The sequence below is a fragment of the Malania oleifera genome, unplaced genomic scaffold (assembly GCF_029873635.1).
Source record: "Malania oleifera isolate guangnan ecotype guangnan unplaced genomic scaffold, ASM2987363v1 ctg378, whole genome shotgun sequence".
NCBI classification, from domain to species: Eukaryota; Viridiplantae; Streptophyta; class Magnoliopsida; order Santalales; family Ximeniaceae; genus Malania; species Malania oleifera.
The window spans coordinates 1-25,667 of record NW_026651917.1 but is presented as its reverse complement, the minus strand read 5'-3'; the positions used below and the strand labels follow the sequence as shown (position 1 = coordinate 25,667).

Sequence of the window (25,667 nt, the reverse complement as noted above, 5' to 3'; positions counted from 1 at the left end):
CTAACATGCCTATAGTCACAATATATTTTCTAGTAGTTTGGTGGGGGTATATTGCCTACCATGAAGTTCTTTCTTCTCAAAGATTTATTGTAGCCTTATTGCACACAAATGATAACATACTAAAGAAAGTGTTCAACTAAGTTGTAATTACAAACAGGAATATTTCACTTGTACAATTGCGCAAGTAACTTTATATTTTTATAGAGACCCTTTTTCCCCATTTTGGTTTGGTGAATGGGAAATATTGTATTAATGCTAATATGTTTACACACGAAGAGATGAAATATTGTATGAGAATTTGAATTTGATATTAATTATCTTATATGATTAATAAAGCGAAGGCGTTATGTTTATTGATGAATGCAAATTATTGTAATAGCCCTTATTATTGAATTGACCTTGCACGTGTTCTAATTTTTCCTTTGAATTTGCCCTTTTGTCCTAGAATTGGGTGACACATGGGGGTTGATTTTGCAAGTTCTTCAAATGTGAACTAATTAGAAGGAACTTTTTTTGTCTCGAAGTGAACAAACTAGAGAGAACTTTTTAGTTGAATTTTTTGGTTTTATGATTTAAAAATTGTAGTAAATATATTGTAAAACTTAATTTGCTTTTATTTGGGGTTTTTCCCATAGATCTTTTATGTACAACGTTAATTATGAATATCAAAAAGAGTGAATTGGGTGTTTTAAAAAATTGACCAGTTCTAATAATTTCAAACTAAATTGAACCTTAAAAAAGATAATGTTTAAATTATACAATCGCTCAATTAAAGAATAGATGAGGTCATTAAATAACTCAGTCACATCCTAAAAAGCAATAATAAATAAATCATAATCAAGAGAAGCACTCGTGATTTTTTATAGTGGTTTGGCCAATTGTGAGCTACATCTACTTCTCATCCAATCTGCTTAATCTTTTTAATATTATTCGATTTTTAAAATATAAATCTAAAATATAAGTACTAACTTAACATTTCAGTCTTTTTAAAAATAAGCATTTTGCCAATTAATAATTGCTACAGATCAACGATGAGAGTGAAAAAGTGGAAATCGGAGAGAACCATTGAAAATGCCAAGGCAGCGGTTTGAAGCCTCTTTAATTTACTTTCGAGTGAAAACCGGTCCATCACTGTTTTACTATTTTACCCTTGTTTACGCTGGGATTTTGTTGGCTGATGTTCAAAAATGGAGGGACAATTTTTGACCGGAGACGAAGCGGGAAATCCCTCTTCCTGGCCCTCTGCGAGCGTAGAAGGGCTGCTCCTTTCATAATTTCTCCGTTACTCCCTCCTCTACCTCATCTGTCCCGTTGGTTTCATTTTCAGCATGTTCCTTCCGGTCTCAGCTCTCCTCACTCCCCGTCGCCGCCGTATCATCCCCTCCGCAACCCTCTTCCTCCGCCTCGGCCTCCTGCGTCAGTCTCTCTGCACCGCCGTTTCACCGCCACTGGAGTACACTCTCTCCCACCCCATCTACTCGGTCTGGGGCGCCAACACCGGCCTCGGAAAAACCCTAGTTTCCACCGGCCTCGCTGCCTCCGCTCTTCTCTCTCCTTCCTCATCCCCCACCAAGTTCATCTACCTTAAACCCGTCCAGACCGGCTTCCCCGCCGACTCGGACTCGCGTTTCGTCTTCCGCAAAGTGTCCGAACTGTTTCGCCGCCGTAAGCCGCTTATCTCTATCTTCGCTTCGAATCACGTCCTCAAAGCGTCGGACGCCGCTGCGGAGGCGGTGTTGGGTCGAGTTGAGTCCGAATTGGGAGGCGCCGGCGACAGTGGGATGAGAGATTTGGGGTGGTATGAGGAGAGTAAGTTGCATGGCAGGGAGGATAGTGGGGAAGTGGCGGCTTCGGAGTTGATTTGTAAGACTATGTATGGATGGAGAGAGGCCATATCACCGCATTTAGCGGTGGAAAGGGAAGGTGCGGTTGTAGGGGACTCTCTGGTAATTGAGATGCTGCGAAAGTGTTTGGGAATAGGTTTGGAAAATGAGAGTAAGAGCAGTAGGGTGGATGTATGGAGTGTAGTTGAGACTGCTGGAGGTGTTGCTAGTCCGGGGCCCTCGGGATCTCTTCAGTGTGACTTGTATCGGTATGTGCCAATTGCCCCCTGTTCGTAATTTATTTATTGTGTAGAGAGGAAATGGATGCTCTAGAGGTATCAAACATTGAAGTGTTTCCTTGAATCTAAACTATTTTTCAGTAGTTTGGATAGTAACACATCGCTTGTTTATTTATAAGAAAGAGTCTGTAAGATAAACATAGACGCACCTTTTCATTTCTACAGGAAATATTAAAAAATGCATGAACTTTTTGAATCTTTAGTCTAGTATTTCTCAAATTTTTAGCTGAGGTTACAAAGAACAAACTTTCAGCTGAGAGTTTTCTGCTGAAATTTTTATCTGTTTACTTTTGGGTCCTAATTCAATCTAGTTATGAATAGGAAGTAGCCACTGAATTTTCCGTTGGCAAATATTGGGTAAGAAGGATAGTCACCACTGCTCTCCTCTTTCTAGAACATTTTCCTTGCCCTCCCTCCCTATCTGCACGGGTGGGGTCTGTAAGCTTGATTTGTCCATATAATTCACCTCTAGCAGCCATAAAAAGGAGCCTCTTACATGAGAGCTTGAGGTTGAGCACTCCGAGCATTTGCAGCACGTGTAGTGAGTGTGTATCATCTGTATGCCTGCAAATAATTAAATGTAATCTAGTTCTTTTATGTTCTTTGACAAACTGGTTCACATGTATGAAATGGGCTTTGGGGCTAAATCAAACTTCTAAGCTGGTCAATCTAAATTGCTTTAAAATAGATTTCAGACAAGAAATTGTTCAAAAAATTGCCACCTTATTTGCATGAATGGCTGGCTGGAACGCGTAAATAGATTTTATGATTGAGTAAAATATTTGTTTCTTATGTTTCTTCCATTTATGCAGAATTTTTAAAGTTAATTTCATTTAAAAAAATTTATTTAGTTCTTTTTTGACATGTTTTCAGACCTTTCCGCTTGCCGGCTATTCTTGTTGGAGATGGGCAGCTGGGTGGTATTTCTGGGACAATTTCAGCATATGAGAGTTTAAATCTTCGAGGTTATGATGTTGCTGCTATTGTTTTTGAAGATCATGGCCTAGCGAATGAAGTGCCATTGTTGTCTTACCTACGAAACAAGTAACGAATGTCCTCTCCTCTGAAATTTTGATCTCTTGATTGTAGCCCCTTTATTTAATTAAAATTTTGCAAAAAAAAAAAAACTGTATCTGGAGCAATGTGTCCCCTTCAACTACTAGAGTAGCATACCCCCAGCACCAAAAAAACATGGGAAGTTGCATGGGCAATTAGAGTTTATTTGCCTGATCATGTTGGTTGGGCCTTGGGGTCTTTTAGCATTAGAGCACGCTTTTTCTTAAAAAATATAATGGAAGCTATTGGGAAGGAGATTGATGGAAGAATTTGGCCAAAGTTATCATTGTGTTTAACTCTATGAATTGGCTGATTGAAAGGATTGTTTGTCATCTATTATTCCTGTCTCTCTCTTCTCATGGCAAAGTAGGTTCAGCTCAAACTTTTAGCTTGCCACAATCTGGGCTCAGGAGTGCGGTCAGTTGCATCTCTTGAAGTTATACCAGACAGGCTAAAGCTCCATATTTCGTTCTTGTAAAAAGAATGGGCAGTGGGAAGGACAGTTTGGATTGCTAAGAAAAGACTTTTCAGTGTAACAAAACATTGACTGGGGTTCGGAATACTCAACTACTTTTTCTGTTCAATGTGCAATGTTCGGTACTTCTTGTGCTGCAGGAGTGAATTGCTCCTGCAAAATTGTTTTGGGGGAAGGAGGTGGCATTGTTCCAACAAAAAAATAATATTTGTCTTTGCGTCCATTTTTTCTTTTGTGAAACTCCAATGAGATAAGGGGGGCTTATTGTCGAAAAAGCATAAAGTTATTATGCATTTTCTCCTGGTTGGTGGGCTTGGTATTTTTGTGAAGAAGCAACTACAGATATTTTTTAAAGGACAAGTGCAAGTTGGAGGGCAGCATGTCCTAGAGAAAAAATGAAATGCACAAGAAATAAACTAAGCTGCAAGAGGCAACTTGTAGAAACAAAAGAAATAAATTAGGCCTGCAATATTCTCCATATTTTCCCTGTTTCTCATGCACCGAAAAATTTATGTTATAGTTATTTATTGAATAACCTTTTTTTTCCCTGTTTTTTTAGGGTGCCTGTGCTTGTTCTGCCGCGTATTCCACAAGATCTATCAAATGACCTGATGGAGTGGTTTGATGATTCTCATGATGTATTTAGTTCTCTTAAGGAAATAATGCTGTCTACTCATTTTGAAAGAATACAAAAGTTGCAAGACATGCCAAGAAAGGCAGAAGATATCTTGTGGTGGCCGTTCACTCAGCACAAACTTGTACATAAAGAAATCGTTACCGTAATTGATTCACGTTGTGGTGAAAACTTTGCAGTCCACAGGGTTAGTGTCGTGAGGTGTTTAATTGCACTGTTTTGAAGTGGTTTACTTATATTTGGTCAATAGCAATTATTTGCTTTAAAATTTGAAGCTGTTTTGATCAATTGAGAGGGCATCATTTAATATCATCACTTTGATGAGAGATAATGTGATTTTGTCTTTTGATTCTGGGTATATGTATGACATTGCCAATGTCTTTCTTCCAAGTTCTTTAAGGTGCCATTAATTACAGTTTCCATTGTAGGTCCGAAATAGTGATGTCATCACTCAACAATTTGATGCATGCGCTAGTTGGTGGACTCAAGGACCTGATGCTACTTTACAGGTCTTCTCTTTAGTTATATAAGATGTAGGACAGCACAATTATTAATATGCTTGCATACTGTGTCAAATCACTCGTCTTGTGTTTGTAAGAATTTATTGTCATTCCTGCCTGTAATCATTATAGATTTTTCCACCTATAGTGCTTTCTTCGCAAGTTAATTTGTTGCCGAGGGCAATGTATTTCTTAGGGCCAACAATCTTTCCATTTTTGATGATGACAAACCGTTGTCTTCAAAGATAGCAAAGTATAGGTCAATTCAGTAACTAAGACTTCCCTTCAATATACAAGCCATTTGGGTGACTGAGGACAAAAGTTTGTTAATATTTCTACATCTTCTGGCATCTCAAAAACGGTAAGCTCACTTGGGTTTTCAACAATTGCAAACAAAGAGAATGAGGAAACTAGGTGGAGTAATAGTCAGTTTCCTTAAGTATGAAATATGGATCCATGGACCCATGAAAAAGAAAAAAAAAATGCATGAGAAGTATACAAACAAATAGATATCCATGAAGCAGTAAGTCATTCATTAAAGATACGTAACTGATGTGTTCCAAAAGAGAAAGCATCCAAAAACACCAATAGTATCCAAACATCCAAGTATCCATATGACAGACATTCCTGAAAATCTAGCATAAAATCCAGTAACATATCAATCATCAAATTATCTGAAATAGAATTCTCTCTCTCCTATCCCCTGTTTCTTGGATGTCTCGCTGACCATGTGGTGGTTGGCTCCAGCCTCTTGGCATAGTCTGTGTGCCCCTACTAGGTTGAGCAATAGCAGTGTCTCCATCCTGTTGCGGTCTCTCTCCTTTGCCCTGTGGCCTCTGCTTTAGGCCTCTGTTTGGCACCACTTAATAGGTACTTAAATAATTTATTTTGAAGTATTTGTTGTAAATAAGTAGCGTGTGGTTCGTTGTAGGAAAAATACTTATAACTCTAATGTCATATTTGGTTTGCAGAATGGAATGAGGTGGAAATGGAATGGAATAAAAAATTAAATAGATAACATTTAGGAACTAAGCAAAAAATTTGATTTCATTCCATTCCATTCCATTTCTATGTACCAAATGTGCATAAGTACTTATAAAAAATCTCTTAAACAAGTTCTCTAAGTAGTAGTTAGGACATGCTTATCTCTACTTATAAGATGCTGAATGATATATACTTATATTATGCCATTATAAAAATATATATTAATGTCATAGTATAATAATATACAATATTATATTATGACATAATGTTATAATATGATATATACTATTTGTTTTTATCAGCAAAAAGAAAATATATTATTATTTTAAGGCATCAAGGGGATGCCGACCCGTGGTACAAAACATCAACCACCTTGTAGAGTGTCACTAACATCAAGGATTACAAAATGATCATTAACAATGTTCCCACTAAGCCAGATGGAGATAGCAATAGACCATTGGGCTTTGCAGGTCTGAAGCGGAGTAGATGAATCTTTGAGGGCTCTCTTATTTCTTTCTTTCCAAGACCACCAAAATATGGCAAGAGGGATGAGGTTCAAAGCCTTTCACTTCTTCTTTGTGGCTCTAATGCCTTTCCAAGCCCAAATCTCCCCTCCAACTGAATTTGCTGTAACCCACTGCTGCCCATTCAAGGGAAGAACCAAATTCCACATGGTCCTTGTCCAGGGGCAGTGGAGAAGAATGTGGTTGGCTAATTATACATCGGCCATATAGAGAAAACACCGATTCCTGACTGTAAGCCCTTTTTCCATGTAGATTGTCGAGGGTTAAAATATTTCCATGTACGGACTCCCATGCAAAAAAGGCAACCTTTAGAGGGGCTGCTGTCCTCGAAATGTGAATCCAAGGGGAGTTATTGCAGTTTGTTTTCAATGGTGAGAGCTTCCTATAAAAAGATTTAACATCCTATAAAAAGATTTAACAGAGAAAACGCCATTTTTGATCAAATTCCCATTTGGGCTCATTGGGATATTTTGGTGATGGAAATTGTATAAAAATCTATAGAATTCGGAGTGTGTGTGAAGTTCCCAATCTACCATGTTCCTTGTAGAAGGAATGTCCCAAAAAATTCCTTGATCAGCGATTTGGAGATGATGATTGGTAAGGGCATTTTTGTCTCAAGCCAAGTTGTAGATGGAAGGAAATGCAGCTCTAAGATTATGGATCTCGTGCCACACATCATGCCAATAGTACATTGGCCCCATTCCCCTATTGAAAAGTTACAAATTAAAAAAATCATCCCATCCTTTCCTAGTGAATTTCCAAAAACCCACTCCATAGGGACCTCTTCCGTTGTTTGTTGTCCAATCATTGTACTATAGCCCATATTTAGAAACAATAATATTCCACCAAAGGCCGTCTTTCTCCTTCATGAACCTCCATAACTACTTCCTGAGGATGGCTTTATTGAAAGCGAGAAGGGATTTCAACCCTAGACCTCTTGAACAAATGGGTTGTTTGACCACTCTCCATCTAACAAGGTGGTATTTAAACTCTTCCCCTTAGCTTCCTCAAAGAAATCTTCTCTGAATTCCCTCCAATCTCCTAGCAATTGAGGCTAGTAAGAGAAGCAGACACGTGAAGTAACTTAGAAGATTTGTCAAAGGGCTTTGGATAAGTGTCAGTGTGCGTCTTTTTGATAAAAAAATTTCTTTTCCATCCTACTAATCTCCTTTCAAACTTTTCAATAATAGGGTCCTAGACTCCTTTATCTTTGAATTTGGCTTCAAGAGGGAGACCAAGGCAATTAACGGGAAAGGTTCCCATCTTACAACCCAAGAAACTAGTAAGGAAAGTCCCTTGTGTTCTCCTCAATTGAAATAAGCCCACTTTTGCCAATGTTCACTTTTAGGCCTGAGACGGTCTCAAACCCTAACAAAATGCATCAGAGGTAAAGGATATGGAGGGGAGGGGATCATCTTCACAAAAAATAATAGTATCGTTTGTGAAAACAAGATGAGAAAGTTCTGTTATCCTTCCATTTCTGCCCACCTTGAGACGTCCAAAGATCCCTCCTTCTATAGCTTTAATCAGCATGAGGAAATAAACAAAAAAGGGGACAAGGGATCTCCTTGTCTCAAGCCTCTCAAGGAGCGAAAGAAATCAAAAGGGCAACCATTAACAAGAACTGAGAAGCATGGGGTTTTGATACTTTGAGCAACAAACTGCACCAAAGCACACCAAAGCCCTTTTTCCTGAGGAGATATAGAAGGAAATTCCAGTTGACATGGTTGAATGCTTTCTCCATATCTAGTTTGCACGCTATTCCCCTGAAGGGAAACCATTAATTAGTATTAAGAAGCTTGAGGTTTTGATACAGTGAGTAATCCAACTACACCAAAGCATTTCCTGAGAAGATAAAGAATGAAATTCCAGTTGACGCGATCGAATGCTTTCTCCATATCCTGTTTGCACACTATTCCCCTTTTTCTCTCCTTTAGATAGGCTTCCGCCACTTCATTTGCAATAAGGGCAGCATCGATAATCTGTTGTCCAGCCACAAAAGCATGTTGATACTTGATACTTGTCTAACCAATGACTTCCGGTATTGCTTTTTTGAACCTTTTAGCAAGTACTTTGGCAATGATTTTATAAATGCTTCCCACCAAGCTAATGAGGCGGAAATCTTTGATGCTAGCAGCCTAAACTTTCTTTGGAACAAGAGTTACAAAGGTGTTATTTATGCAACTGACAAATTTTCCTGATCTATGGAACTTCTCGAACATGTTTAACAAGTCATGATTGAGGAGGCTCTAGTTAGTCTGGAAGAAAGCCAAGGAGAAACCATTGGGCCCAGGTACTTTATTTCCATTGCAATTTTTAATAGCTTGGAGTACTGTTTCTTCAAAAGGTCTCTTAAGCGGAGGAATTGAGGGATTTGAAATTGATCCCATCCACTCTAGGTCTCCAAGACTCGAATTCAATATAGAGGTATTTATAAAAATCAAAAATACATTTTCTAAAGTCCTCTTCCCTGGTTAAGGTGACTTCTCCAATTTCAATATAGAAAATGGTGTTACTTCTACGGTGAGCATTTGCTATCCGATGAAAGAATTTTGTATTATGGTTCCCCTTTTTGAGCCGTGGAGCTCTAGATTTCTGCCTCCAAGATTAATAACCTTGTACAATTCCTACTTAAGCATAACCCTTTTAGCTCTCTGATTATTATTAAAACCTTGGATTAATTCTTGCTCATCAATCTCTTTGATGCCATTAAGGATAACAATCTTCTTCGCTTGGACATTCCCAAAGGTGTTTCCATTCCATATTTTAAGCTTTTCTTTTATTCCTTTTGGCTTTGAGATGAGCACAAAACTAGCCATCCCCATGACTAGAATAAAAGACCACCAAGTTTTCACCGACTCCCTAAAACCATCATGCTTATTCCACATATACTCAAACCTTTGAATCATGTGAGGAAAATGAAGTTCCAATTAAACCAAAATTAGGAACCTATTGATCCTTGAAAAGGAAGGTGGCTCCTTGGAGTTGGGCCAAGTGAAGTTGCCACCAATGAGAGGGAGATCAATAAGGGCATTCACATTGATAAAGCGAAGGAATTCTCTCATGATACTGGTTTCAAGGCTACCCCCACTTCTTTCATGCAGATATACAATCATTTTGAAATCACTTCCAATAATTTGAGGAGCATCCCATCTACTCCTTATCCCAAAGAGCGCATTCCAAAAAGGAGACCTAGGGGGTCCTTTGCCTAGGCCACACACCCCTACGAAAATCCACAGAAAGTTATCGTTCGTGCTTTTGAAACAAACAAGAGACTGGGAAGGAGTTTACGGAGTGGTCCAACAATTCCACAACACTAGGCTTTCACAAGACTAGAATACCCCTTGAGCTACCTCCTATTCGAAGGGATATCTAGTTATAGGCTTCTCGGCTCCACTGTCTCCACCTTAGTTTCTTTCAAGCACACCACGTCACCCATCCAATCTTTAAGAAAGGACTTGATTACGCTTCTCTTAACTTTGTCATTGAGACCCCTCACGTTCCAGGAAATGATTTTTCTTAACATGATTCAACACAAAGGCTTCGACTGCTGCATGCCTCTTCCATTTTTGAGCATCCCCTTGTTTTTCCAATTCACTGTGCATTCCAAGTGCTTTAATTCCCTAGTGGTATCCAACTTTCTGATGCTTCCCACAGTTTTTTTTATGATTGCTTCCCAAATCCTCTCTTCTCTTGCTTTCAATATCCTCAAACAGCAGTAAGGCTCTATCATCAAACCCTTCAAAGGACATGCATATGGTTTTGGTTACCGATTTCAGCTTCCGAAGGACCCAAACAGATACCTGCATCTGAGTGCTATTTGAGTCCAAGTCATTCAAAGTTTCAAAATTGGGCCTATCAACCAAATCCTCGAAATTGGGATTGGCACCCAAAGTGTCATAGCAAGTACTAGGGGCTGGGACAAGGGCTAGTCTTCCAGTATCATTTGGACAATTAGGAGGTTCCCTTTCCAAGACCATCTCCTCTTGAGCTGCAGCTCCCTGTGGGGGGAAGTCTTGTACGGGGACAGCCTTCCCAAAGTGGACTAGCTTTTTGGCAACTTCCAAAGGACTATCATGAAGCTTAAAGGGAGAAAAAATGTTGGGATTGGACTTTGAGCAGTTAAGTGGGATTGCAAAGCTGAAAAAGGTCCCCTTGTTTGTAGCTCCAAGGCTTTAGTTAAGGCCCACACAGACATCCTCAAATGAGACAAAGGTTTTGGGACTGCCTTTATCAAGCTTGAGGAAATCCAAAGAGTCACCTACAACATTGCTGTTCTCCCCCACAAAACTTGCAAAGGATCATAAGCGCTTATTTGTCTTCACCTCACCTATCAGTTAGGTGTCAAGCCACCATATAGTAAAAGACTCAAAGGCTTGCCACAATGAGGGCAAGAGCACACAGGAGCTGTACTATTGAGAAATGGTTCAAATCCATAGGGGAGGTCATAGGATGTACCATTGACAAAGGTTTTGGGGCTGCCTTTATTTTTCTTGAGGAAATCCAAAGAGTCACCTGCAGCACTGCTCTTCACCCCTGCAACACTCACAAAGGATCATAAGCGCTTACTCGTCTTCCCCTAGGCCCGTGGGTTAGGTGTCAGGCCACCAAAGTGTCATAGCAAGTACTAGGGGCTGGGACAAGGGCTAGTATTCCAGTATCATTTGGACAATTAGGAGGTTCCCTTTCCAAGACCATCTCCTCTTGAGCTGCAGCTCCCTGTGGGGGGAAGTCTTGTATGGGGACAGCCTTCCCAAAGTGGACTAGCTTTTTGGCAACTTCCAAAGGACCATCATGAAGCTTAAAGGGAGAAAAAGTGTTGGGATTGGACTTTGAGCGGTTAAGTGGGATTGCAAAGCTGAAAAAGGTCCCCTTTTCTGTAGCTCCAAGGCTTGAGTTAAGGCCCACCCAGACATCCTCAAATGAGACAAAGGTTTTGGGACTACCTTTATCAAGCTTGAGGAAATCCAAAGAGTCTCCTACAACATTGCTCTTCTCCCCCACAAAATTTGCAAAGGATCATAAGCGCTTATTTGTCTTCACCTCACCTATCAGTTAGGTGTCAAGCCACCATATCGTAAAAGACTCAAAGGCTTGCCACAATGAGGGCAAGAGCACACAGGAGCTGTACTATTGAGAAATGGTTCAAATCCATTGGGGAGGTCATAGGATGTACTATTGACAAAGGTTTTGGGGCTGCCTTTATTTTTCTTGAGGAAATCCAAAGAGTCACCTGCAGCACTGTTCTTCACCCCTGCAACACTCACAAAGGATCATAAGCGCTTACTCGTTTTCCCCTAGGCCTGTGGGTTAGGTGTCAGGCCACCACTCAGTAAAAGACTCAAAGGCTTGTCACAATAAATGATAGCATAATAGCTTGATATTATAGCCTATACTATATAAAAGTACAAGTAGCGTAAAAGATATTTGGATTTTAATAACCTTAATTTGATTCTAACAAATGTATCCTTTTATTCTTTACAAGTGAACTCATCAACCTTTAGTTTTTATTAATCAACATCTAATTTTAAAAATTAAAATAAAAGTAATTTTTCATAAATAAGCTCTTCCTATATTTTTTATTGTTAATTTCTTATGTTTAAAGAATCTACATCAATAAAATTTTCATGTACATCAATATAAAATCAGTTTCGGACAGAATTATATTGTTGACTAATCTGAAATAGTGTAGTAATTATCTTTTAAAATCAACCTAATTGTGAATCCTCAAAACCCTAGCCTCTAGATCTTGACAACCCTAATTGGTCTGGAGCTGAGCTCTGGAGAGAAATCTTTTCAATGATAAATGCCCAAAAACCTCCTGGTGAAGTGGCTGAAGACACTTATTTATACTAGGCATAAGGCTTCCAAGAGAAGTCAACTCCTATTTTGCACATGGTTCCCTCTAGAAACTTTTGAAGCCCCACCAAAAATAACTTCCATCACAAAATGCCCCTGACTATTACAAAGTGACCCCCCTTAGAGCTAATTTGACCAAACTAAGTCCCAAATTCTGGAATTACAAAATGCCCCTAGAACCCATGAATATCAACACTTGACATAAATAGAATTTTAAATTGAGATTGTAGAATTGCATCATTGATAAGGGAAACATGCTTTTTGGGTTCATGGACTCCATCCCAACACCCACAAACAAAACGAATCAACAAAAAGGATAAACAAATGAGACAAATCACAAACACATTGATAGAGCACTGCTGCAACCCCAATTAATAGTGACAAGTAGCCTTTGAGAGCATTAAATTTTTATTTATTTATTTATTTTTTAATTTTTATGACCAGTGAAGAAAATTTTATGAAAGGGCATCAGGGGGAACTTTAATGAAGTGTGACGAGTTATTAATCAAAAAGGTTAGATCTCTGGACCAAAATCCATGCTCTGCAACTTAATATCGTGAATTGTGGTTAATAGAGGGATTCAGGACGTGGCACTGATAAAAATGAGGCTTAATGAAGCTTCATATGCTAGCGTGTGCAGTGGGGGCTATCAGCCTCTGGTTGGGTCCTGAGGGTGCATGTCTGAATGCCAGGCTTTTGGCGATGGGATTTCAGGAGGCTATTCATTGCTGAAATCTGTGGGCAACTATGATGCTGCCTTTTCAAAATTGCAGGGGATTCTTTTGGCTCTGAATTGGCAATGTTGTCCGGAATTTTTCTGTTCAGGCCTCAAGGGGAACATTATTGAAGTGTCGCGAGTGATTGATTAATAAGGTTGGATCTTTGGACTAAATCCGTGATCTGCAACTTAATATTGTGGATTGTGGTTTATAGAGGGATTCAGGACATGTGGGACAGTTAAAAAATGGGGCTTAATGAACTTCATGCGCTAGTGTGTGCACTTGGGACTATCAGCCTTCGGACAGTGCATGAGGGTGCATGTTGGGCTTTTGGTGATGGGGTTTCAAGAGGCTATTGATCGCCAAAGTCTGTGGGCAACAATGATGCTGCCTTTTCAAAAATTCAGGGGTTTCTTATGGTTCTGAACTGGCAGTGTTGTCCAGAAATTTTCTATTCAGGCCTACGGTGGTGAGAGGGACCCTCCTATAGTGGCAGATATGCATAGGGTTATGAGGTTCAGGGCTTGGTTTGGCAGTGGCAGATTTTTGGAATCTGATAGTGGGAAGGGTGACAGAGATTAGATGGCTGGAAGGGGGCTCTTTTCTCTTTAAGGGGTCGAATAATTCTTACTCAGGCTTGTCTCTCTAGCATTCCATTGTATTTCTCGTCTGTATTTAAGATTCTAGAGGGAATTGCTATTAAGCTTGAGAGAATCATGAGATATTTCTTGTGGTCTGGTGTGGGCAGTCAAAGGGACCAAGTGAGCTGGGTGGAGGTTTGTAAGGCTTAAAAGGAGGGGGGCTAGGTCTTGTTAATTTGGTGTCTAAGAACATTGTCCTTTTAGCTAAATGGGAATGGCGTTTCCCCTAGAAGATACTTCCCTTTGGCATAGAGTTATAAGAAGAAAGTTTGGTTCGATGAGAATGGTTGGGATACCAATGCTAGTTTGATATGTTCTTTGGGGTCCATGGAGGTCTATTTCTCAGATTTATTCTCTTTTCACTCGTTACCCTAAATTTGAGGTGGGGAGGGGTTCCTGGATTCGTTTTTGGAAAGACTGTTGGCTTGGGAATGCTTCTCTTTCCACATCTTTCCCTCGTCTTTATAGATTGAGCTCTAAGCCAAATAAAGTTATTTCTTTCTTTGTTAGCAGTTTGAGTAGCTCTTTGGATTCTTGGAATTTCAGGAGACCTTTGAACGATAGGGAGATGGTGCAGTTGTCATCCTTGTTGCCTTTATTGAACAATTGCAACCTGTCCTTGGGTAGGGATGCTCGTTCATGGTCTTTGGATAAGTCGAGGGTGTTTTCTTGCAAATCTTTCTTTGAATTCTTGACCTGCTCCAACTCTTCTTTTCTTCTCTATCCTATTATTTTGGAAGGTCAAAGATCCCCCAAGAATTACGGCTTTTAAATGGCTGGTGGTGCTTAACAAATTTAATGCCAATAACTTGTTGCAGGTCAGGAGACCTTTGAAGGTTCTCTTTCCTTATGTTAAGACAGCATCTCATCTGCTTTTGTAATTTGCTTGAAGGATTTGAAACAAGCTGTTTGGTATCATGGATGAGAGTTGGGTTTGCTCTTCTTTGGTGGAAGATTTGTTGGTCACCTCCTTTGCAGGTTTCAGAAGAAGGAAGGATAGGGCAGCTTTGTGGAAGTGTCACATATTTGCAGTTTTATGGGGATTATGGTTGGAGCGCAATCTATGGATTTTTTCTGGGAAGAGGTTAAACTGGGTACTTGTGTTGAAAAAGATTCAGTACATGGCTTCTTTGTGGTGTGTCAGGTTTGGAATTTTTAGGGCTCCCAGTTTTCTGGATTTACAAAGAGATTGGAGGAACTTGCTTGATTGTTTTCTCTCTTTGTTGTGTTTAGATTTTTTTTTTCCTGATTTGTCCCAGATTTTATTGGGAGATTTCTCATTCTCCCTCTTGTAAATTCTTTCCCTATCAATGAATTTTTTGTTTGATATTAAAAAAAATACCACTAACCAATAAGGCAATAACCAATGACAGTAGTCAAGCCTGGAAATTTTGAACGATATCATTTGCAGTATTTATCATCGGATTTAATAATTATATATCTGCTTTCTTGCATCATTTCCCATTCCTTCCCAATTTTGTTTTATGGTTGCTTTCATTTGTATGTTTTTGTTTACTGTAATTATTTGTTTAGGTGGTTTCAGATTGAGCTTGCTAAAAATATGGGCTATGCTGCTGCAAGATTTGGGCACGTAATGTTCCCTGAGAATGTTTATGAACCAGCTTTAGAATGTGCAGAGCTTTTGCTTGAAGGAGTAGGGAAAGGTTAGTTAATTTTGCTGCATTCCAAATTTTATGATGAAAAATTTATCAATTACTGGTGCACCTTTTGAACTTGAATCATTTTTCAGGTACTGGAGGTTTTTTTAAGTGATTTATAAAAACCGTGTCTATGTTTCTTGAATATACTATTCTCTTTAGTTGTAAGATGAATCAAAGATATCTTAAGCTGCAAAGACTCTGTACCTCTTATGTTCTTACGCTGTACATTTTTCTTAGAGCTTTTTCTTTTGTTACATAAAGTTTTGCTTTACTTCCAATGAGAGAATATTGTAAAGTTCACCCTGGAAGCTTACCTTCCAGTTCATGCTCCTTAATTTTTAAGTTCTTTTGTTGCATGGTGACAGGTGTGTTAATTGTTAAGGATCTTAAATTTCCAGGTTTGCCTCTGTATGCTAGCCATGTACATAATGGTTGTTGTTGTTGTTTTTTTTTTTTTTTTTTTTTTCAGATTATAAGAAACTTTATTAAGAGAAGGAAGAATACACAAGGAGGATAAATAGAAAAACAAAAAGAAAGAAGAAAACATGTATATGCATGAAAAAGAAAGAATAATCAGGCTAACAATGTCTTCTTGTCATGCCAAAGAAGCCACACTGCCAAAGCAACATGATGAGAAAACCAACAATGGCAAAGAAGACAATCCCATCCCAGATCAGATCAATAGTTGAAATGTGATCTCCCCCCCCCCCCCCCCCCCCCCCCCCCCCCCCCTCAAAAAAAGAAAATCCTAAAGCCATGAACAAATCTGATGCTTGTTCCACAGTCTAAGTTGCAGGACTGGACTGGAGTGTTTATGCACATAATCCTGTGTCGTATTTGGTCTGCCATATATTAGGGATAAGATAAGGACGTGAGTGGAATTTTCTCTTTGACTTTTTTACCGACAAGATGCCTAAGCATTAGATTGCTGTTGGGGACCGGCCTGCGCTAGTCCATATGCATGGGGTATGGATCTGCCCTTGGCCTGTCCAATTCCATATTGTGGTTGCACCAAACATGGGATAGAAAGAGCTTAGCTAAGTGTAGCACCCTTAGCTTTTGAAACAAATGCTCACAAAGAACCAAGGCACACCTGACACTTTCTAATCAAACCAAAAATGGAAGAAAAATTCAGAAATAAAGGCTGAGATCTCAGAATAGTGTTTTGCCTTCTTTGACTCAAATAACTACTAAGTCAGCAAAATAATAAAGGGATTACTGCTGTGAATTTCAGTTCAGAAAATATGACAATTTCTAGGTACAAGACCAACTTAATCGTTGAATCAGTACCTGTTTTGGCACTGTTTCAGAATGGTAACAGGCTAACAGCAGCTTTCTGCTATTCTCTTGCACCTTTTACGGTAATGGAGGGACTGATAGGCACCGCAGGGTCGAATCCTCAAAACCCAAGCCTCCAAAACCCTAGCTTGTCTGGAGCTGAGCTCTGGAGATAAATCTTCTGAAAGATAAATGCCAAAAACGTTCTGGAAAGGTGGCTAAAGGCTCCTATTATACTAGCCTCAAGGCTTCAAAGAGGAGCCAACTCCAATTTTGTGCATAACCCACTCTAAAAACTACTTATCTTTTGAAGCGCCCCAAAAAATAAATCTCATCACAGAAGTACCCCTTTGAATATTATTTACAAAAAAGGCCCCTGAAGTTGATTTGACCAAAATGAGCCGCAAAATTCCGAAATTACAGAAATACCCATAGCACGCATAAATAACATCACTTGATATATGCAGAAATTTAAGTCAAGATTGCAGAATTGCATCGCATAAACTCTAGGTGACTGAACAATGAAGAAGTAGACAAGCATGAGTCTCGCCACTGGCGTAACACGTCACAAGCACAATAGGAGATATAGTCATATAAGGTCTTCTAGTATGCAACAGAGTTATGGTGTTAATTCTATTGAGGATGACCATCCACACAAAAGTCTTGACTTATGAATCAATCTTTGCTTTCCACAAATGATTAACAAGAGGAAAAGAATGAGAAGAGTGGATCGAATGAGAGTAAAAAGATATACAAGAGAAATACATCAAAAGCATCCAAACTCCAAATCTTTATGTTGCCATAATAGTAATAAGGAAATGACTCTAGCAAACTAAGAAGCAAATAAAGCTCTTTAGCCTCCCTATCACTAAGATTCCTTCAAAAATGAAAATCCCAGGAAACACAGTTGCAATAAATAATAAATACGAAGATATTATAATGCAAAGTTAGACAAAAGAGAGAAGGAAAAACAACTAAAAAACAACACTCCCCAAGCCAAAGATTCTCTCAAAAAGGAACCTGAGAACCATCTCCCATTTTATTTTTGATGCATGGAAAAAGAAAGGGGGTATACCACTGAAATAAATTTCCATGGGATTTCACGAGAAACTCTAGCTCCAATATGATCACCCAATCCATTTGCATGAAAGCCAAGTTACTCTTAATTACATTGTGCGAAAGTGTATTGATTTTATTTTTTGGATGAAATGAAGAAATACTTTGAGAGAGTTGGAAATTTATTTTGTTAAATTGATTTTTTTTTTCTGCTCTTAAAATATTTCTCGACTTGGATGAAATAATAACTGATAGAAGATTCTGCTTTTTTTTTTTTTGGAAGGTGAAGATGTCGTCTTTGTTTAAAATGTTTATTTTGTTGAGGATACTTCTAAGATAGTGTTAAATACTTTGATAGAGTTAAATCTTTTGATTTCTTTAAGAACAGTTTATGCTCTTCTTGAAATATTTTGTTAGTTGGTTGAGTGAATAGTTGACGTTTGCAGATTTTGTTTGTTGAGAAGATGATGTAACCTTCTACATATTTCTTTTGATTACTTTTGGGGAGGTGTTAAATATCTAATATTTAAATCTTTTGCAGTGTAAGAATAAATCAATGTGGTGGCACATTTTATAACTTTTTGATTAGATTATAATGTGTATATTTTTCCCATTTTGTTGTATGGTGATTACTAGTTGTTTTGATTTTTTCCTTTTTTTTTTTTTTGAATTTTTTATGCCTCACTCTGTATGTCTAGAGATGTGCCACGCACCATCTGATTTAAATATGTAATTCCATGTGCAGGTTGGGCTTCTCGGGTATTTTTTTCGGATAATGGCTCTACGGCAATTGAAATTGCCCTCAAGATGGCTTTTCGAAAATTCTGTTTTGATCATGAAATCCTTTGTGATACTTCCAAAGCTAATGTGGTTGAAAAATGTATTGAGCTTAGGGTGGGATTTCACTGCTAACCAGTGTTATATTTACAATACACTAGCATATTTTGAAACTGTGGGTTTTTTAGAATAAATAAGTTCTCTTATGTTTGTTACTTCATATGGAGCCATCTGTTCCTTTAAAGTATCATCTTTCTTTCAGATTGGTCCTTAGTAGTGGGATTACCCGGTGTTATATTTACAGTGCGCTTGCATATTCTGAAACTGTGGGTTCTTTTAGAATAAATAAGTTCTCTTATGTTTGTGACTTCATATGGAGCCATCTGTTCCTTTAAAGTTTCATCTTTCTTTCAGATTGGTACTTAGTAGTGAGAATGGTGCGTTCTAGCGAGCTAATGTTTGCATGACATGTCTTACATATTGCATCTGCTGATACCCTGCTCTGTCCTTGTCCTTTATGCAGACACTGAGTAAACAAGTAAAGACTGTTGTTAGGCACTCAAACATTTGGTTAGGATAATGAATTGTTTATGTGGATCCATAAGCACGTATCATGCTTGTGACTTGTCAATTATCATTCGCATGTAATGCATCATGAAGCCCTGACTAAATGATTCTTATTTCTTAGGAATGAATTCCTCAAAATTTAATAAGATCAAGTGATTCCATGGCTTTTAATTTCAAAGGTTTTTCTAGTACTACATCCAGTTATTTTGATACATTAGATGTATAATATGTAATGACCCTGTTCCTCTGATCCTAGCTGTCCAACTAGATGATTTTCTTCTATGCAAACTGTTTTTATAAGCTTTCAATTAATTTACTTTTCTATGATCCAATTTGAACATACCTATTTACAATAATGACTAAGATGGCTACACATGCTAATATAAACTAGAGAGTACAAATCATTGGTGCTTTTGGTTATTTGCTTCCACTTCAAATTTGGAGCATTTTTACAAAATGCTTTGCTTTTAGCTAGTAAGGTTGGAGATTAGTACTGAAGCAATCCAAAATTTTAAAGATGCTAATGTTTCCACTCCTTATTTTGCAATGTGTATAAATATATTTGTTGAATTGGAGAAGTCTTTTCTTAAAAAAAGAATAATAAAAAATGGAGAAGCTTTATAAAAGTAACATTAAGTACAGTTTAGCTGGATTGACATTACTGGGCATTGCTCTAGAATATACCTGGTCTAAACTCTTTTGACTGCTCTCTGGTTTTTATTGCAAAATTTTCAATAAGAAAAAAAAAATAGAAATATAACATGCTTATATTTTTAAATCTGGGGCTGTTGACAAACATAACGAATTTTGTTATTGTGGGTAATTATGGAGCTAGTCACTGAATAATTTGTCCCCATTCAGGTCCTAGCTCTTAAAGGATGTTATCATGGTGACACTTTGGGTGCTATGGAAGCACAAGCACCATCATCTTATACTGGCTTTCTCCAGCAACCATGGTACGCGCACTTTGTTGCAGATCATTGTAGAACAAAATGATACTAAATCTTTTAAATTCCAGCTTTTGGAGCAAATTTGGGGGCCTGGTTACATTGCTTCTAATTTCATCATTCTTCTAAATGCATATTTGTGGACTTAAATCTTTGTGGGTTAGTGGTTCAGATATTTCTAGCATATTTTTATTGTAATGTTTACTCGTTAACTACCTTTTAAAATGTTCCATAAATTTTTTTTCTCGATATTAAAGAATCCTTTGATGCTATATTTTGCAGTATTCAGTACTTTTTAGCTCAATATAATTCCTTTTCTAAGCTCTCAAATTTTTATCTTTCTCATGCATGAAAAGCAAGAGAAACACAATTGTTGGCTTGTAGGTGGGATCTTTGCAAAGTGATGCACCAAGACATAACGATGTGGGACCAATGTCTGACACAATAACCGGTATTTAGAACTACTACTTAGGTGCCTTTTATAGGCTTATAGTGCTTGGAGGATGAGAAAAATATTTTTAGAAGCCTAAATAAACTAAAATATTAAATTTCCTAAATAAAATATCGTGAAATTTTCGGGATATGATCCTAATTAAAATACCAAAAATAAAAAGCGAAAATAGAATTAGAAGCTTCTCCATGCCTACTGCATCAATAACTGTAGTGGAAGAAAAAAAAAGCCTTGACCTCGAGTTAAATTGGAAATGCATGTTAGCTAACTTTTTCCTCTTCATCCTGATCCCATGAATACTCAAATGGATGCACAACTGTCTCCATTCTTAAGCTTGGTTTCTGAATCATTAAGTCTCTGCAATGCAAGTGTTTGGGGGACAATTGTGATAGGAGTGTCTTTTGTCCACAACACAGTCAACTAGAAAAGGTTAAGCTCGTGTTGAATTAGGCGGCTTGGTAAGGCAGGAGGTGTCTCATGTGGAGTTGATATTTTTTCACTAGTATCCTTCCAATATTCACTTTTTTTTTTGTGGGGCCAGTCAGGGTATGGCTCAGTGATAAGGGCAGATGAGGGACTGAAAAAAGTCCTAGTTTTGATTCCCCGCTGGGTCATCTCTGGATACCTGGGGCTAGTACTGGTTATGGTAGGCGTGGTCAGTTCACCTTGGGTTTGGCAAGGAGATAAGGGTCCGAAGGGCCCAACCACCCCAGTTTTGTCGGTTATAAAAAAAATGGTTATTCACTTTTTTTTTTTCTCAAAGCTGTAGCAAAGGCAACAACTTGATCAACAAAATGAGTCATAGGATTGCAACTCAGAGAGTAATTCGCATTGATGTCTTCCAATACACTTGTGTCATGTGTTGTTTATCTTCAACAAATAACATTGAGTAACGAATTTGTCAAACATCTTTATTAGGCTAAGTGTTAGGGAGTGACAATGTAATGGGGAAAAGAGGGAGAGAGATACTGCGATAATTGTATTCTCCAAGGATTTAGAGATGAATATATGATTATCTGTGTTAACGTCTGTATGGTTATTCTCTTGGATTTGAATAATACAAGTAGTCCTTTTCATTATGGTGTTTTGTTGCCTTGGATTGTGATATCCTTGATTGTTATGGCGTTATTCCGTGTATGTGAATATATTGCTCGTGTGATTGTTCCTCGTTTTTTTTGAGTATTGAGACTCATCTGGTGCTCGTGCTTGTAGGCTTGAACGTGTGAGATTTGACTGACTTGTCGAGGGAGAGCTCTCAACGGGTGCCACACGGCCCTTACTTGAGTCTCATTTTGGGGGTCTGTGACAGTTGGTATCAGAGCACAGTGTGTGCGAGCACCATGAGTGGTAATATGAGAAACAAGTCGGGAAAAGTGGAGCGCATTGAGGCGCTTGAGACAAAACTTGTAACCTTGGAGACAACGTGCTGTGAACTCCAAGGGTTGCTGGCAACATTGATAAAAGAGAAAGGCGTGCCAACGGAGCTTGAGGCTGCTGAAGAAAACCCTAGAGAAAATCTCTATGGGGTATCAAAATTTGTAGGGAGACTTGAGGAACTTGAAAAATTCATTCCACGTGTGAAATCCTTGGAGAAAAGGCCAAGAGAACTTGAGGCCTTCCAAAGGAGTATCGAGCAGTTGGAAGCCTTTGAGAGTAGACTAGAACATATTGAGGGCATATTGCCATCTCTTTCATCCCAACGAGGAGAGCCAGTAGAGCTTGAGGCCTCCTTACGGGAGCTAACGGAAAATTTTGATTTCCTTGCAGAAGATGTTAAGGAGTCCATTACTGCTTTGAAGGAAGATTTGAAGGAGATGGGCAATGTCCAAAGTGCTGTGGACCAGGTTCAGAAGGATTTACAAGAGATGACGGTGAAAGTGAATGCAGTGGCACAGATAGCCCGAAGGCCAATTGTAGATCCAAGTGAGGGTTTTTGATTGAAGGTATTGGAACCTAAAAGTTTTGGGGGTACGCGAGATGCAAACGAACTAGATGATTTCTTCTTTGATATGGAACACTACTTCATGTGCTCATGAGTGGATTTAGAAGTGGACAGGGTAAATATGGCAACCGTGTACCTAGTTGGGGATGCCAAATTGTGGTGGAAAACAAAATGGAATGATATTCTGCACAATAAGTGTGTCATTAACACTTGGGAGGGGTTGAAACAGGCATTGAAGACCCAATTCTACCCAAAAAATGTGGAGTACATAGCTCGGTGCAAAGTAATGGAATTGTAACAAACCGGCTCAATAAGGAGTTATGTACGAGATTATCAGGCCTTGATGTTGGACATTATAGACATGACTGAATTAGATAGACTATTTCATTTTCTCCGGGGTTTGAAGACATGGCCAAAGAATGAACTGCGCTGGCAAGGTGCTAGTGATATCTCTTCCGCCCTTGTTGCTGTTGAACGGTTGGATGATTTTTCAGACAATTTTGGGAAGCGAAATTTCTCCACGTCCGCCGATAATGATTCCAAGCCCAATAAAGTGTATAAGCCAACAAATGAGGGAAGGGACAGGGAGACAAATAGTTCTTGGAAAGAGAAAAGAGTGCCCATGAATAGGGAGTGGAGGGGTGGACGAACAGGTGGTGGAGAGTGTCGGTTGCCGGTCTCATGTTTTCTTTATATGGGACCACATCGAGTGGCGGAGTGCCCTGAACGAAAGGCTTTGAATGCTCTAAAGGCCCTTCGAGGGGAAACCGAAACCCCAACAACAACCCCAGAAGAACAACATAATATGGTGGGAGCATTGAGATTTTTGGGGGCATTAGAGCGTCAAGTAGTTACCAACAAGTCGCAGGAGAAGGGCTTAATGTACGTTGATCTACTGTTGAATGGAAAGAAAATCAAGGCCATGATTGATATAGGGGCCACCCATAATTTTATTGCTGATTCAGAAGCCCAACGGTTAGAATTACAAGTAGATAAGGATGTGGGGAAGTTGAAAACAGTGAATTCTCAAGCGTTAACCACGGTGGGAGTGGCGCCTAAAGTAGCCTGCCAAATGGGGTCGTGGTCTGGAACAATTGATTTCACCGTGGCACCCCTCGATGACTTTGATGTGGTATTGGGGATAAATTTTCTTAAAGTGACACGCTCAATGCCGATCCCTGCTGCGGATTGTCTTGTGATAATGGGAGATACACCTTGTGTGGTCCCCGCAACCTACAACAATTTTGATGAGAGGAAGTTGCTTTCAGCCCTCCAATTCAAGAAGAGAGTAAAAAGGGCAGGAGAAGCTAGCTGAATTTAATTTTGATTTTGAATACAAAGTAGGGAAGATGAATGAAGTGGCTGATGCTTTAAGCAGAAAAACCGAATTGGCAGCATTGAAACTCATAAGTCATTTATCAACTAGTAGAGTGACGTTACCTTTGAGGAATCTTATCAGGGAACATTTAAGTACGGACCAGCAGGCGCAGACACTGAGCAAACTGATAGAAGAAGAGAAGACACGACAATTCTGGGTGGAAGACGGACTAATAACGAGTAAAGGAAGGAGAGTCTATGTGCCCAAAGCTGGAAACTTGAGGAAAACCTTACTAAAAGAGTGCCATGATACATTGTGGGCTGGTCATCCGGGATGGCGAAGAACTCATGCATTGATTACATAGGGGTACTATTGGCTGAATATGCAAGATGATGTGATAAGTTATACTAAAGCTTGCTTGATTCTGTCAACAAGACAAGGTAGAAAGAAAGAAGACCTCAGGTTTGTTGGAGCCATTGCTTGTTCTTGCCAGGTCATGGGAGAGTGTCTCTTTGGACTTCATTTCCTCATTGCCAAAAGTAAAGGAGTATGACACAATTTTGGTGGTGATTGACTGGTTTTCAAAGTATGCAACTTTCGTACCAGTCTCGAAGCCATGTTCAGTAGAGAAGACAGCTTAGCTATTCTTCAAGCATGTGGTGAAATATTGAGGTGTTCCATAAAGCCTAATTAGTGATAGGGATGTCAGATTCACTGGGGGATTTTGGGGTGAACTCTTTCGGTTGATGGGTTCAAACCTTAATCTGTCCACCAGCTACCACCCGCAGACAGATGGTCAAACCGAACGTTTTAATGGGATGCTGGAAAGAATACTACTTGCGACATTTTGTTACTCATCAGAAGAATTGGGTTAGCTTTACTGGAGCCGGCACAATTCTGTTTTAACTTCTTATGAAATCTTCTGTGACTAATCAAGCCCTTTTGAGAGATTGTGACAGTTCAACAACGCAACACTCCCGCACATTCTCGATGGTCCATACAAAGGAAAAGTGCCTGAAAGCATCCCATTCACAAAGAATTGGTTGGCAAAACATCGAAGTCCACCAACCACGACTCAGTTGAAAACATCGAAGCGCATGAGAATGGGCTACAAAGGGAGACGACCAAACTTTTGAAACTACTGGAGATCTGGTCTTTTAAAAGTGCTGCAGACATTCGATTTTCTCAAACGGCAAATAAAAGCTTTTACGCCGTTACGGAAGGTCCATTCAAATTGATTGAGAAGGTGGGGACAATGCATCTTATCGGCTTGACACCAGAGTGGATGAAAATCCACAGGCGACCAGTCCATCCCGTGTTCATGTACGCATTTACAGTCATTCCACACGAGGACGTCAGATTCTCACCGACAAAAGATAAGGAGATCACAATTCCAAGGTATCCTGTAAACAAAGATGTCCAGGAGAGCATTGGCAACAAAGTCCGTCCATGTTAGGTCGCCAACAACAAAATATCTGGTTCATTGGATTGGGCTGGGGGAAGAAGAGAATCTTTGGGAAAAGGCAGAAAACATTCAGCTGTCCTCTACAAAAAATTGAAGATTTCATAAAATTCGAATGACACGACATCAGCTTCAACATCATTAGATGTAAGAAGGCCTTCCACAACTATCGATGATACGTCGATAAAATGATTGGGGGAGGATGTTGGGGTGACAGGTAATTGGGAAAAGGGGGAGAAGATACTGCTAGAATTGTATTCTCTCTAGGGATTTTAGAATGAATTGTATGAATTATCCTGTGTTAACGTCTGTATGGTTTATTCTCTTTGAATTGGAATAATATACAAGTAGTCCTTTTCATTATGGTGTTTTGTTGCCTTGGATTGTGAATATCCCCCCGATTGTTTGGCCTTATTCCGTGTATGTGGATATATTGCTTGTGTGGTATCATATTTTTCCTTTTCCTCCTTTGTTCCTCGTTTTTTCTGAGTATTGAGACTCACCTAGTGGCTCGTGCTTGCAGGCTGACGTTGAGATTTGGACTGACTTGTCGAGGGACATCTTCTCACGATGCCACACGGCCCTTACTTGAGTCCCATTTTTGGGGGTCCGTGACACTAATCCAACTGCCTCACAACTAGAATGCAATCTCTTGTTTCATAATTGATTTGGAAGGAATTCTTCTTCCATGAAT

The 25,667-nt window shown here is 39.1% G+C and overlaps 1 protein-coding gene across 2 annotated transcripts; it reads left to right on the top strand.

Moving 5' to 3' along the window:
* The first annotated feature begins 1,219 nt into the window (after positions 1-1,219).
* Positions 1,220-18,459, top strand: LOC131147167 (bifunctional dethiobiotin synthetase/7,8-diamino-pelargonic acid aminotransferase, mitochondrial-like). 2 transcript variants are annotated; one of them, XM_058096941.1, is made up of 6 exons: positions 1,220-2,092; positions 2,996-3,166; positions 4,213-4,474; positions 4,716-4,796; positions 15,058-15,178; positions 18,255-18,459. In XM_058096941.1, exons 1-6 carry the CDS (start codon positions 1,329-1,331, stop codon positions 18,419-18,421), a joined length of 1,566 nt encoding a protein of 521 aa, XP_057952924.1. In that variant the 5' UTR covers positions 1,220-1,328; the 3' UTR covers positions 18,422-18,459. The 2 variants fall into 2 exon arrangements, with proteins under 2 accessions (XP_057952924.1, XP_057952925.1); XM_058096942.1 differs by lacking the exon at positions 18,255-18,459 and having other exon boundaries at positions 15,048-15,116.
* The last annotated feature ends 7,208 nt before the right edge of the window (positions 18,460-25,667 follow it).

Bases quoted from the DNA above. Each gene is read 5' to 3' on its own strand.
- LOC131147167 (XM_058096941.1), top strand. From the start codon at position 1,329: ATGTTCCTTCCGGTCTCAGCTCTCCTCACTCCCCGTCGCCGCCGTATC. The intron at 2,093-2,995 runs GTATGTGCCAAT...ACATGTTTTCAG, and splicing joins CTTCAGTGTGACTTGTATCG to ACCTTTCCGCTTGCCGGCTA. The intron at 4,797-15,057 runs GTCTTCTCTTTA...AGGTGGTTTCAG, and splicing joins GACCTGATGCTACTTTACAG to ATTGAGCTTGCTAAAAATAT.